This window comes from Chiroxiphia lanceolata, chromosome 3, assembly GCF_009829145.1.
Source record: "Chiroxiphia lanceolata isolate bChiLan1 chromosome 3, bChiLan1.pri, whole genome shotgun sequence".
Classification (NCBI taxonomy): Eukaryota; Metazoa; Chordata; class Aves; order Passeriformes; family Pipridae; genus Chiroxiphia; species Chiroxiphia lanceolata.
The window spans coordinates 36,888,193-36,901,631 of NC_045639.1; the positions used below are offsets into that span (position 1 = coordinate 36,888,193).

General features: G+C 36.4%; 1 protein-coding gene across 10 annotated transcripts in view; it reads right to left on the reverse strand.

The window, feature by feature from the left end:
* The window catches only part of SDCCAG8 (SHH signaling and ciliogenesis regulator SDCCAG8), a 106,720-nt gene that overhangs the window by 36,813 nt on the left and 56,468 nt on the right, over positions 1-13,439 (reverse strand). For 6 of the 10 annotated variants that reach the window (XM_032683310.1, XM_032683307.1, XM_032683309.1 and 3 more), the window contains exons 14-16: positions 11,274-11,401; positions 9,022-9,130; positions 3,141-3,272 (exon numbers count right to left, since the gene is read on the reverse strand). In XM_032683310.1, coding sequence (XP_032539201.1) covers positions 3,141-3,272; positions 9,022-9,130; positions 11,274-11,401 — 369 coding nt within the window. Of the gene's footprint in view, positions 1-3,140; positions 3,273-8,321; positions 8,926-9,021; positions 9,131-11,273; positions 11,402-13,439 lie in introns of those variants that run through there. The other 4 variants (XM_032683313.1, XM_032683312.1, XM_032683314.1 and 1 more) reach the window with 3 other exon arrangements.

Below are 13,439 nucleotides of genomic sequence, written 5' to 3' on the forward strand. Positions count from 1 at the left end.
TAACAGACAAGAATTTATTTCACCAGGATTCAGATCCATACTCACACATGATGACCACTTTCAGTGACTCATGACCATTTCAGTGACATGTTAATGAATACTTTTGAGATGATCTACTTAGTTAAACAAATCATTGCCTAAAATGATAAAGGGGATAGCTGCAAAATCCATATAAAAACAATAAAAAAACTAATGTAACCCCCCCATACATGTATCTAAACAAAGATCCAGAGTGTTGCTAGGTTAAAAACATTAAATCTTTTTATGAGCTACACTGCACTCTTAACATGTCACCCTAGTCCTGCAACCTATACATCTTTCAATTCAAGTTTGCCTCAGTAGCATGTGACAGCTGTATCATTTAAGATGGACATCTACTTCTTTTAATGCCATATTTCACTAAGGAAAAACACACTGAAAGGGCTGGAAATTTCCATTACATTGAAAAGGCTGATTCAATATCCTCTTTAATGACTGCAATCTCTTTCTTTAAAACTTGCTTATATAATTTTGGACTGTATTCATTTGCAGCATGTATTTATACCGAAAGATAGGAAAGGCAGTAAAAGAGTTATCTTGTCCACTTTCAGGAATGCAACTATTATGACTGCCAAAACAGTGTTTTTCTCCAAAAGAAATTCTGACTGATCAATTAGATCTTGCTTCTTCCACAAAATAGTTATATCAGGGCCTATCATATTCTCCTTGGAGAACACAAGTATTGACAAAGATTTCTTCTTAAACAAATACAACAATTCCTCATTATCCAAATGTAAATGTTAGGTCCCAAGTTTAGCCAAAATCATTTTGATACAAAAAACTTTCTAAAGAGAGTCAGAATAACAGTAGCTAGAAAATTAGGTAGGAATGCACTTTGTGTTGGGACTGTGTTGCTAAAAGATCAGTTATTTGTAGCTGCATACAAAGGGGAAATGTGTTAACATGTTAATAGTATTTTGCTGTCATTACTAGTATCTAAGTGATGGATGAAAATCTGAGGTAAAATACATTATAATTATTATTATTTGTTGTTCTGCTTTTACTGAGTAGCATAGTCAGATCTCTATTTTCAAAATTGGATGTTTTTATTTGGTGGAAGTCTTTCAACATAAATATAAGGAACTGGGAGATTTATTTGTTGTAGTAGTTATACCTTCTCCTTTTCTTCACCTACATCTGTAAACTTCATAACTAATTTACAGCATTTGGGAACTGATCCTGAAAATCTATTACAGTTTTCACATGGAAATTAAAATTAAATTACACTGATTTTTTAAAGTAGTTTATTATATCAGTCTTGTCACTTATTACCTGGATTTTAAATTAATAGAGTGCAAGATCACAATTAAAAATACGTTAAAAGAGCCCCCTCTTAAAATGCTGGTAAAGTATACTGCTCATGTTTCAAATAATTGATAATTTCTTCCATATTTACATATTCTAAAATATTAAATAAGACAAATGCTATTACTGTCCTGCTTTCTCTCCTTGTTGTCAGCAAAACAGCAGCAGAAGGTAAGGCATTGCCTGCAGCATGACCACTCTGCTTTCAAACCACTTTTCTTTTCTGGATTAATGCTTTAAGTCTTTTCTAGTGTATAAATCATTGCTGCTGTAGCAAAGAATAAGCAACATTTTCCAGTAGATCAATTTTATTTGGTTCTGACAGAGGAAAGATTTTCTCAAAAACTTACGAAGCAGTCTTAAATTCAAGTGGATACTAATAATTCTACAGAAGAACAGCTAGGAGGAAAAGGGGGGGGGGGGAATTTTTTTTTTTTTTCTCCTGGAAGTAACCTTCAGTCCTCATTCCTCCATATGGTAAGAATCCACCACGAGTAAAGAAACCGAAAGGAAGGTGAGATAAAAGGAAAGATTAAATGGTCACACAGATTAGGGACACAGTTGCAGCATTTTGAATTACTTTGTTCTTCAAGATATAAATGAGGATGACAATCCAGGGTTACAGAAGAACAGGATGAGGAACAGACAGAAATCTGAAAAGGAAGAGGAAAGAAGGGGGTCTGGGCGACTGAAATGGATGCATGAAGTGCTTGCAAGGAAGAAGTTTACATAGACAGAGAATAAAGGGATAGCAGCAAAAAAAGAAAAAAAATTAAAAATCAATACTTTAAAAAAATGAGCATAAAGGACTGCCTGCTTCAATGCATGCAAGCTCTGTTCCTATCAGTAGGTCAGTGATCAAAAAAGGAAACAGCCTTCCACAGTAAGGACTGTCTAGTCTAAATGAAGTTAAACTGCATTTTGCCTTTCAGTACTGACAAGAGGTAGCCTGGCTGGCTGGATTTGCAGAGTTGCTGCTCAGCCTCCTCCTTACTTCATCCTCTACCTCCACAAGCATGCTTAAGCTCTTTCAGTGCCTGTTATACTAAATGTAGAGTGGAAAACAGAACAAGAGAGCATAGATGAAGTTTCTGGAACAAAAAGGAAAAGAATCCACAGCGATCTTTGAGGACATCTAATCCATATCACAGCACAAGGCATTATCAGTCTGGACACTCTGGACAGAAGAGTCAATTGATATTAGTGGAAATATTTCATACTAGTCTTGCTGCAGCTGCTTCCAGCTCTTCCTGAGGAAGTCATTGCTTGTCTGAAAGGCTAGTGGTGCCTGGAAGCTGTTAGCATTTCTCTGGTTACTGAGATCTTCACTGAGATTTGTCTGTTTATGCAAGTTAAATGATGGTAAACCTCAAAAATACAACTATTACATGGCATAATTGAATCCATATCTGTACTCTACATTTGTATCACTGAATAACCTCCTCTGTCTTTCCTCTCCACCTCCCCCCTATTCCCTCCCCTTTTTTTTTTTTTGATATGGTAAGACTATTCATCCAAGTTAGAGCAGAGAACAGCCGAAGCAGCCCACACACATATGCACCAGGCTTAAATTCTTTGGAAGACTATGTTGTTCAAGCTTTCCTTTTATTTATCTAAAATGGCACAAGCAAAAGATGTTATAAAAAAACTTGACGGAATGCTTGGGGAGGGAGAAGGAATGGTCATTTTCATAAGGAAAATGACTTTCACACAACCTAGTGTCATTTTTATGTTTACACAACACAACCATTACAGTTGAGCATATCACATACCGACAGATTAACAGGACCTCCTACCTTGACTTCATCCTCTCATGCATTCTCCCATGCTGGATACATTGTTGGTCCAATTCATCATTCCGTTTCTGCATCTTCTCCAATCTGCCGTGAAGATACTCTTTTTCCTGACTAAGCTGGTTGACTTCAGACCTACAGAAGTAAAACAAAGCGATGATGGATGTTGTCAGATTTCATCCTGCAGCGTGCCATCAATATGTGGCTTCAGCATTTATAAAATTTCATACATGTATATGTAATGCATAAACAAGCTATTACTAGAATGTACAGAAAACAAAACTCTGTTTCAGAAAATCTTGAGACAAAAGAACATGATGCTGAAGGGTATCTGGTAAATATGCCAATGGCAATCACTCAGTCATAGGTTGGCTAAGCTAATTTCAGCCTCATTTAAACAGGCATGTCACTTGGCATTATGCATGATGCTAAATAAGATCAATAAATGTAAATTCATACTTGTTAAGCAAGAATTTGGCTAGCACTTTGAAAACACATTTCAACTTCTTTATTAGCAAAAGCTAACATTTAGTTTAAAAAAACATCTACTAAAAACTTCAGCCTTTACTCCACTGTACAGGTCGAACTCTGGATAGTGGTACTGTTTCAGTAACTTTATTTTACCTCATATGCCCAAAATACATTACACATATTTAAAAAAAAAACAACAAAAAACCCAACAAAAACAAAACCCCACAAACCCTTCCAGCCTCTGCCCCCCCCCAAGAAAAAGAAACAAAAAAACCCCCCACAAAAACCAGAGCCACGTTAAGAGGAAAATTAATAAAACCTTAAGAAACGAGGGACAAATCATACAGGCACACACTAACCTACATAAAACTCAGCACAGTCTTTAAGAATATTAGTCACTTCTAAGCAATTCTTATTCATCACGGGTGAGCAAAGACACCAGGTCCATGAATGACCTGGGACTGCTACTTGCTACATCTCTAACCATCAGCCCATGGAGAAACAGGCATGAGCTGTTTCTTAATATCAGGAAAAGAGTTCAGATTAAATTGTGATAAAATATACATTATGTACTTGTACAATTTTAACTCTTTGGAAAAGGTTAATGAGAACATGTCAGAATCTGCAATACCATCAAAAAGTACGAATCAAAAGCAAACAAATTTGATTTATGGCATCTGCCATTCCAGATCTTGAGATTAAAAAGCTTCAGATATATCTTTAAATCATAAACTTAAATATGCTGTAATTACAGCAGAAAGATACTTTACCTTCCTGGCTGTTATAGAATGCAACAACAACTGACATTCTGAAAAATACAACAAAGTGCAGGGGGGAAGGAATACTCCTCCCTCAAAATCATGTTGTTACATTGACAAGTCAAATCTAGAAATGACAACATAATCTTTTCATGTTTAAATAGAGAACAATGCATGGTATCATCTGTGAATCCAAAAGAACTTAGCAAGGGAAACTTTGGACAAAGACTGTATGTAATTAAATTTAGATAGGGAGTTACAGCTCTGTTAAGGAACATCACAGATGAATACATCAGAATTGTGCTGATATATTTGTACATCAAACTTCAGCGCCCAGGAGTTTCTTGGATAGGTACACATAACAGTGGGCAGGATGTTATGGAAAGATAGCAGAAATTGAATTTGTACACTGGTCATTTAACAGAAATACTAGTAACTTAAATGTCAGCGTTAGTGAAGCACTGCCAACTGGACCAACTGTTATCACATAATGTGAATGCAGTCTGCACTTGATACTGATACTGTAAGACAGACAATTAGTGGATAAAAGCAAAGGTCCACTGCAGAGCAGCTCAACAGAGACCTGATGTGACAAAACCCAACCAAGTGGTAACAGGGACTAAGTTCAAGACTGCATTCCTTTTTTTATCAGCAAAATTCAGCAACTGAATTTGCCATGTAGGAATACTGTAAATCACCATGGTTTTAGGGTTTCCCAACTGGGGGATCCTGCTTCTTTTTTCTCTATTTATATGTGATTGTCTCATTCATGGACACAGCAGAAGCAGCTTTCAAGGTGATAGAAGTCCCTATCGTTTTACAAGGACTTATTCATCCCCATCATATTTGAAGGTGCCTGAAGTCTTTCCAGAAAGATCGAGGAATTCAAATCAACCAAAACTAAAATGCTACTGAATATTACAATTAATGAAACAAAAGTAACACAGTAGCATAATCTGTAAAACACAGCCATAAATGCCTGATGCTTTGAACCACGATATTAGTGTTGTCTACTCCTAAAACATCTCTTGTAATTACAGTTGAACTCAGGGGGAAAAAAAAGCGCAGCCTATTAAGACATTACTTACACAATGCCTTTTCCATGTAAATATCTAAGAGTCTCACCACCAAGATTCAAATATTAAATGACACTGAAGTTTTGAAGGACAGCACATATGAAGGGCAGAATGCCTATTAAGGTCAATGTTAAAAGGTTCACATGCGTCAGCATTAAAGAGAGAACACCAGTCCCAGTGCAATACTGCACACCAAGAGTCTTCATCGTCACTTGTCAAAGTTTCCCTCTACATCTTTAAATATACTTTTCATCCACTTCAGTTTCCAAAGACAGAACAGCTAATTCTGTGTGATATTTAAATAACTTGACAAATTGTTGGGGTAAAAAAACCACCACAACCCCCCCCTCCAAAACCAACCACATTGTAATAAGTCTGATGACTGTACTGAATGGGATAGCACATTTATACAGGAGGCAGGGGCAGGACCAGTTCTATGTAAATGCTTCCAAATTACTCTGCTCCCAGGGTGTCACAGCAGGGGTGCGAGAGGAACAAGAATCAAAGTACACAATGCTGAGCTTCAGAGACAGCCCACTCATAACGCCAGGGACAGAGACAAGTTAGAAATATCTATGTGCTAAGCACTATGTCGGATGGATTCAGCACAACTAAAGGACACAGCACGGATGTGCTGATGGTGCTCCACAAGACCTACTCTGAGTTTAACAGTCTGAGCAGTAAGATGTGGTGGAGTTAGTAGAAACCGAAGCATGCAGACATCTGGAGCGCTGCCATCTAGGCTGAACTCTGCATGAAGGTGCACTTCTGCAGACTCAGGTTGGCCCTACAAGTCATGCAGTCATGTATCTTGTGCGTGCCTCAGAGATCTGATAGACTTAGAAGACCTGTATGAAATCAATATTATTTTGACTGCACTGAGCAAAGCTACATCACCACATGAAAATGAAATATAAAATGCACGCTTGTAATTAAATGCATAATAGATTTTGCCAAATCTCATTTATTTGTCATTATATTAAAAATAATTGATGTGGGGCAGGAGCAACAACAAAATCCCCTCTATTCTTCTGGATCCATTCAACTACCTATTTAAAAAGCAATTTAAGGTTTTATTTACCATCCCCACTGGAAGAGTCTTGGAAGAAAAACCAAACAAGCTTCTCCAAAACACTCAAATACAAGAGGTAAAAAAATGCACAAACGTTAAATAGTCACAATTCAAAGTCAGTCTTAGGATGTTTTTAGGATGTGTTAGTTTTTGAACACTAAAGTGGTAATCCTGCCTTTACTCCTTTGAGCTACCTTTTGCATTGCAGTGCTTTTTAAACACTGCCTTTTCCTGCTCTTAAAACCAATTCTTTACTTGTACGGAAATTAAATACACGCTCTAAAATATTTTCTGCTGATGCAGTATTGTTGCATATAATTTTAACGATTGAACCTTCAGACAGACTGTTTCCCATCTTCATACAGCTACCTTCAACAAACATTTCACTCCTGGTATTGAGTGCAATGACTGCAGTCAACCAAACATGCAGAAAAATAGTTCAGCCGGGTATGTGTTCTTTACTTCAATTAAACTCACACAGTTGGATGCCTACTGTTGCCAAACCGGTAATATAATTTATACATTATAGTCCAAACAGTAAAACTACACTAAAAGTCATTTAACAATATTTATAACACCATAAAATACAGTGTTAAAATATATGAACTGCAATATGTACCAAAATTATAAAATTTGTTTCTCATCATCAGTGATTAAAACCAGGATCATTGCTCTAGCTTCAATACTCATAACCCTGGTGACAGATTAGAATTCAAATCTTAATGATCAATTTACAATTAACAAGATAGAAGTGAAACAAATTAAACCAACCATTATATATAACGAGACCCAATGGACTCCCATTGTTCCCCTTAATTACAAAACGCAAATCACAAATACACAGTGGGTAGTGTTGAGCATTAATCTACAACCTAGAAACTCAGACAGTGACAATCAGAGGAAAAAAAAAAGAATAAAACAAGAGAGAAGAAATCAACAAAGGACTATATTTTTAAACATGCCTATGTACACGAAAATCTTAACAGACACTATCTTCTTTCTGCACAGCTTGAGGGGTTTATAATTCGTCTGACATTGTCTTTCTGAAACACTTCTGTATAGGGACTAGCTCACAAGAATGGTTCCAGCTTACATATAAACACAAACTTCAGTTTAGATTTCTCAGAAAACTCGCATTAAATATAAAAATGTATGTGCCATTCGGATGCATCCCACTGAAATTGTGCAAATATGTAGTTGTCACAGATAGTTTTGAAATGTCTCTTATTACAAATGGGTACTTCCCATCAAAAGTAAAAATATTCAAATAAAACTTATTATTACATCTGTTATTAAAAGAGTTTGAGGGTACTGGTAGTATACCAGTTATTTCTTAAACCCATGGAAACTAAGGCACAAAGATTCTACAAGTATAGCAAGAAAATACACATCCAGGTCCAAAATTCAGTTTATGGTAAGGCCAAAAATATGTAAAAAAAACAAAAATGGAAAATATATTTTTCATGCAAATTGGGCACACTGCTGTTTCGTGATCTGCTTTTATTAATATACTTAAGAAATAAGTTACAAAATCTTCCCCAAATTACTATTTTTTTTTTCAGAAGACAAACCTACAGCATTCTGTCCCAGAATTGTAGTTTTACACTATATCCAGCGACAATGAGAACAAAGATTGCCTTTTGGAGAGGTGCTACTGAAAGATACATGCTGATCACACACTTAAAACTTGGCCAAAGTAATTTTCTGCACCTGATCATATCACACTCTGCAGTCATCTGTATTAGACTCATTTCCCACCATCTCCAGTTCTACCTTTCTCATTTTTACATTCTCTCTTCGTCCCTACCCATTTCTCCATTCTTGTTACTGACTGCAGCAGCTCCAGCTCCAATGAAGGCAAGTTCAAGCTATTTTAGGGCCACTTCTCAGAACGACTTTCATGTATTCTTCCTTACAGTTTCTTGCATAAAATATACCACTTTCTGGAGATGCAAGAGGGCTCCTTTTCCCTTTTTCAGGTTCCTGACATAGTCAGCTAATGCTGCTAGGTGGAGAAACACTTGGCAATCTCTAGTATTTATTTTCAGAGAATAATGTGTTTTCACAGTATGTTTTCTGTCTTTCCTTCATCCTTTACAGTTACTAGTCTGTGACTGTGAGCTCTAGCAACAAAGTCTGTGTGCATTTTTATTGCTGGAATAATAATATGATTTGAATCTATTTAGATTTTGCATTACTTTAGCAGAAGAGCTCTGCTTTTTCAGAAGAAAAATTCTGTTTTCTTCTCTCTCAAGTACCCATCACAATATTTGCAAGGGAAGACTGCCTACAGTTCAGCAAGTTTCTCATTTCTTCCCCAAACACTCTGGATGGGATTCATCTCCCAGCTTCATCCACTTAAAGGGCCACTGCTTAAAGGGCATATATTACATTGATATGATGTGTAATGCCTGGAACAAAATGAATAATAATAAATATTAAAATACAAATAAAAAATAAGGAAGAATGTCCTAATAAAAGGAGCAATTTAAGAAAAATATACTAACCTGTATTTTTCTGACATTTGTTCCAACTTCCTTGCCAACATACAACATTCTTCCTTCAATTTTGCTATGAATGTATTCTGGGAAGTCAGCAATGAATCCAGTTCTTCTACTAGAAACCATAAAATTATGAAACTATGAAGTTACTTTCTAATTATATAAATTTATAGATAATTTAGGAACAATTTCATATATTCGTAATTTCTTTCTTCTAGATCCTTCTAGTTTTGAAATGTTTTTTAAACTTCAGCTACTTGGGTATGGAATCAAGACACCATCATCTACTAGATTAAAGCTCTATGTCATAATTAGCTAAAGTGTTAAAGCAATGTTGCCACTGAATCTGGTCTTGTAAGAGAAGAGTCACCATGAAGACTAGATATCTAATCTGGTAATTTTGCCTTTTAGCTAGAAGCTAATTGACATTTCCAGGAGGAATAAAATTGGCAAGCAATGCTTTAGCAGACTTTTGCTTGCTCAACTGGTGCAGAGGATACGCTGACAACCCAAACTCATTTGAGTCTACAACTGTAGACTTATTCAGTATCTCCTTAAAAAAGCAGTTCTTTTATTTATCAGGTCTTGAGCTTATTATAATTAACGTAATTTCTTTTTCTTAAATGATAAGATATAGACTTATTCTCCAGTGACAGTTGGAGTGAAACCATTTTATAAATTAATTTTTAGTTACTATGAGTTTGGGCTGCACCAAAACTCATGACCTAGCATTCAGGCATCTTTATTCTTTCAAAAGGAAGATACTACAAAATGATGTTTCTTCAGTTTTACTTTTGAAATTGGAGAAAGCGAGACTATTCTTAACCAAATTCCTTGTATGTGTGGAGGGTCATAATAACCGAAGGATTCTTTATACACATAATAAATGACTATAATTTTCAACTCCTTCTAATCCTACTAGAGATATAAAAAAACAAACCCAGATATAATGTTGTTTCATTTTTGTATACTGGGACAATTCATGCACAAGGAGGGTAAATTACATCTCTCTTGTGCAAAATTACACATGGTCATATGTAGATGTGCTGGCTAAAGGAGAGAAAGATGATTCTGAGAGCTCCTTTTCTTTTCTTATAGTGTAGACAGCAGACATAATGAAGCTGTTTGCATTCCCTGAACACATGGAAAAGTCCTCTAGTACTGTGATAATGCTGAAAAAAAGGCATAAAATCAGACAGCAGATATAAACATACCTGCTCCTCAGGTATTATCCAATGCTGCTTAGGATTAATATGTTACATGGTTTTCCTAAAGGCATTGCAGGACTGATGCGTACAAATGATACTTTATTAAATACATGAATATATCATGTTCCATAAGAGCTGAAGCTCCTCCTTCTTTCTATGCTCAGGGGTTAGAGACTTCCTCTCTAAAAAATCCCTTTTTAAAAAATTTTTGGTTTGTTTTATTTGTAATATTTACTTTTATTAATGTTGTTGGCATAGTACTTTGCAATAACAAAAGGCTTTTTTCTGTTTGTTTGGAAAACCCCTTTTTATTTCCAGATTAAAGTTAGAAGTTATTGATCGGCTAAGTCAATGCAATGAAGTCTCCAATTATGAGAACCTGAAGTATGCAAGGGATTAAACATCTTTCTTCTAGATTGAGGATGTGGGGGAGGCACATGATAATGCTAAAAATGTTTGAGGCTGCAAAGATTAAATAAAGGAACATATCAATTTGGAGCCAGTGAATTACATCCAGCTGCGACAGTGAATTAAGAACCGATTAATGGCTAAAGCTTTTCTCCAGTTTGGATGCCGAAGCAAACTCATTAAGCTTTTAGAGTAGCTATAATGTGTGTACTGTGGGAACTGTTCAATGCTATTCAGGAGACTTTAACTGTAAGCTCAGAGCATTTCCCGCAGAGCTTCTGATGCTATTTTCTTTATATAACATGTGTGCCTGAAAATCCAGCCAAAAACAAGCCCTTTGTTTTTCTACTTTGTTGTGGTCTCTCTCAGCTTTACGTTTCTTGAACACAGGTAAATAAACTCATAATCCAGATGGTGCAACAGATGTGAGAGCAGCACTCTGAAATCAACAGACAGTGGGCAATACTTTCCATTTTCTCTTTTAAACGCTAACTAATATGTAATTCGGAATCTCCGGTGTAGTTAGCATCTGCTCCCTTCGGCCAGCCAAAGGTTACAGGTGTTCCTGATGTCATTTCACAGTAAGGCGTGGGCCTGGCTTGTGAGTGAGTGCCCAGGCTCTAATCTTTCCCTACCACCTACCAGTTTTCTCATGCTGGGCCTCCATTTGCTGCATCTTCTGTGTCAGCTCCTGCTCTCTTTTCTGGGCCTGAAGGGCTCGGGCCTTTGCTTCATTGCTAATGCTGTGCTGAATGCTCTCTTTCTCCAATCTATAAAAAAAAACAAATAGGAAATAAAGAAAAATAAAAATCATATACTGAAGATGATAAATTAAAAAGGCAAAGCAGAACATTCAAATAATAATAACAAAAAATCTGGCCAAGCTTTTCACATCAAACATTCTCCTCCCACTTCAGGAGATACAAACTGACCTTTCTCTTACAATGTCAAACATTCTCCAGTGACTACTAGAAAACGGATAAAAAATATGATCCATTTCCTGAGAGAAAATTGGCCTTGCAGACAAAAATAGGATTTTATTTTTAAAAATTTTAAATGTGACCTCTTTTTTCATATGGAAGCTTACCAACATCCACTTTGCATTGAACATATTATTTGTATTTTTCTTTTAAATGCTATTTGTTTAATTCTGTAATGAAGCTTAGGGACCTGACCCCGAGATGGACTGCTTCCCAGTGAACCAGCAGGAGATAAGTCAATGGGAGCGATTGCCACAGTGCTCATAATACAGCTACTCTGAAAGCTTAATGAGTTTTCTTAAGCAACCAAACAAGTTTTAACTATTAATTTATGTAAATAGGAGATGAATGCATCCATTACAATAGAGAAGACTGCTAGCACCACATAGGCCCAGCCTCTTGTGGTTCTGCTCACTGGGGGGTTGTATAGGAAGGTCTAAAGCCCAGTATTATTATTGAAGTACGCAGGCAAGAGAGCAATTTACTTGACCAGATATGCAAGATGGGGCAATTTACTCCTGAGGCAAAACAAATGCTAGACTACCACACTCCATTGAAGCATTTTATTTAATGCAAGCCAAGCAAAAACAGCATGGAAAATAAAACCCCAAAAAGATATATGCATATAAATTAGAAAAGGTCCTAAACTGCAAATTCATACCTAGACTTTCCCAAAGGTCGTGAATATTTATCTGATGCACATTGGGATCCAGGTTCAAAATGTCAGTGAGTTCACACATACAAGGATTGATTTCTAGATTTCAAATGACACGTAAGCACACATCTTTCTACTGAAAAAACATTTAATAGCTTGGTATAGGTTTCAATAAAGTCTTATAAACATGTTTTATTCTAGGGATAATACCTATTTCAGAGGACTCCAAAACAGAACACAGGCATAGATCATGTAAGGATAAAGCCACATCTCATGTGGTTGCTGCACTTAACCTTTGGATTGGTGCCTAATAACCCATCCGAGATATTGCAATATCTCAGCATGACACACACAATGTTAAATTTTCTCTCTCAAATTTACCCCAAAGCAATACAAATGGTGGGTCACATTACACTAATTCCTGGTCCTGATGTTGCAAGCCCTACCTTAGGCAAAACTCCCTTGGAAATCACAGGCAGTTTCTTCTGAGGTAAGACAGAGAATACATTTATATTGCAAGAATATTAGAGCATTAAGGAAACAAAGCACATTTTTAAAGGCAATTTCATACATTGAATTGCACTTTATCACATCACTCTCAGCATTACTTCACAACCATATTGTGGCTATCCTAAGGAGCAATGCTCACATCATTTCCTAAGTGTAAGTTCCAAATATGGAAAGCATTACTAAGAAAATTTTTTCCATATTTGCTGGAAACCAGTCTATGCAAACTCCTTCCCTTTTACAAACATTTTTTACCTTCAGACAGTTGCAATGAGCACCAGACTGCTCAAAAACCCCCCAACAAAACAACAAAAAAACCCAACACCAGCACCTCACACATCCCTCCAACGCTTTCAGCTAAAGAAAATGTCAGTAGTATAGTATTTTATTTAATAGTGTCTCATGTGAGATGGCTGTGTACAGTTGGGTGCTGTGCTTCATCTGGCACACAGCTGGCTGGCTAGCATTCTGCTGGGGGTAGCCTTCAGCATGTATCAAGCTGCACAGCTGAAGCCACCAAAACAAGCCTGTAGAGGTCCATTCCTCATTGCTAAGGTCCCTTCTGACAAACACATGCTGATGTTCACGTTCAAAATAAATGGAGAATCTACTGCCACCAGAAACACTCTCTTGTTAAGGGGACCCATCCAAAAGAGCCATTCACCT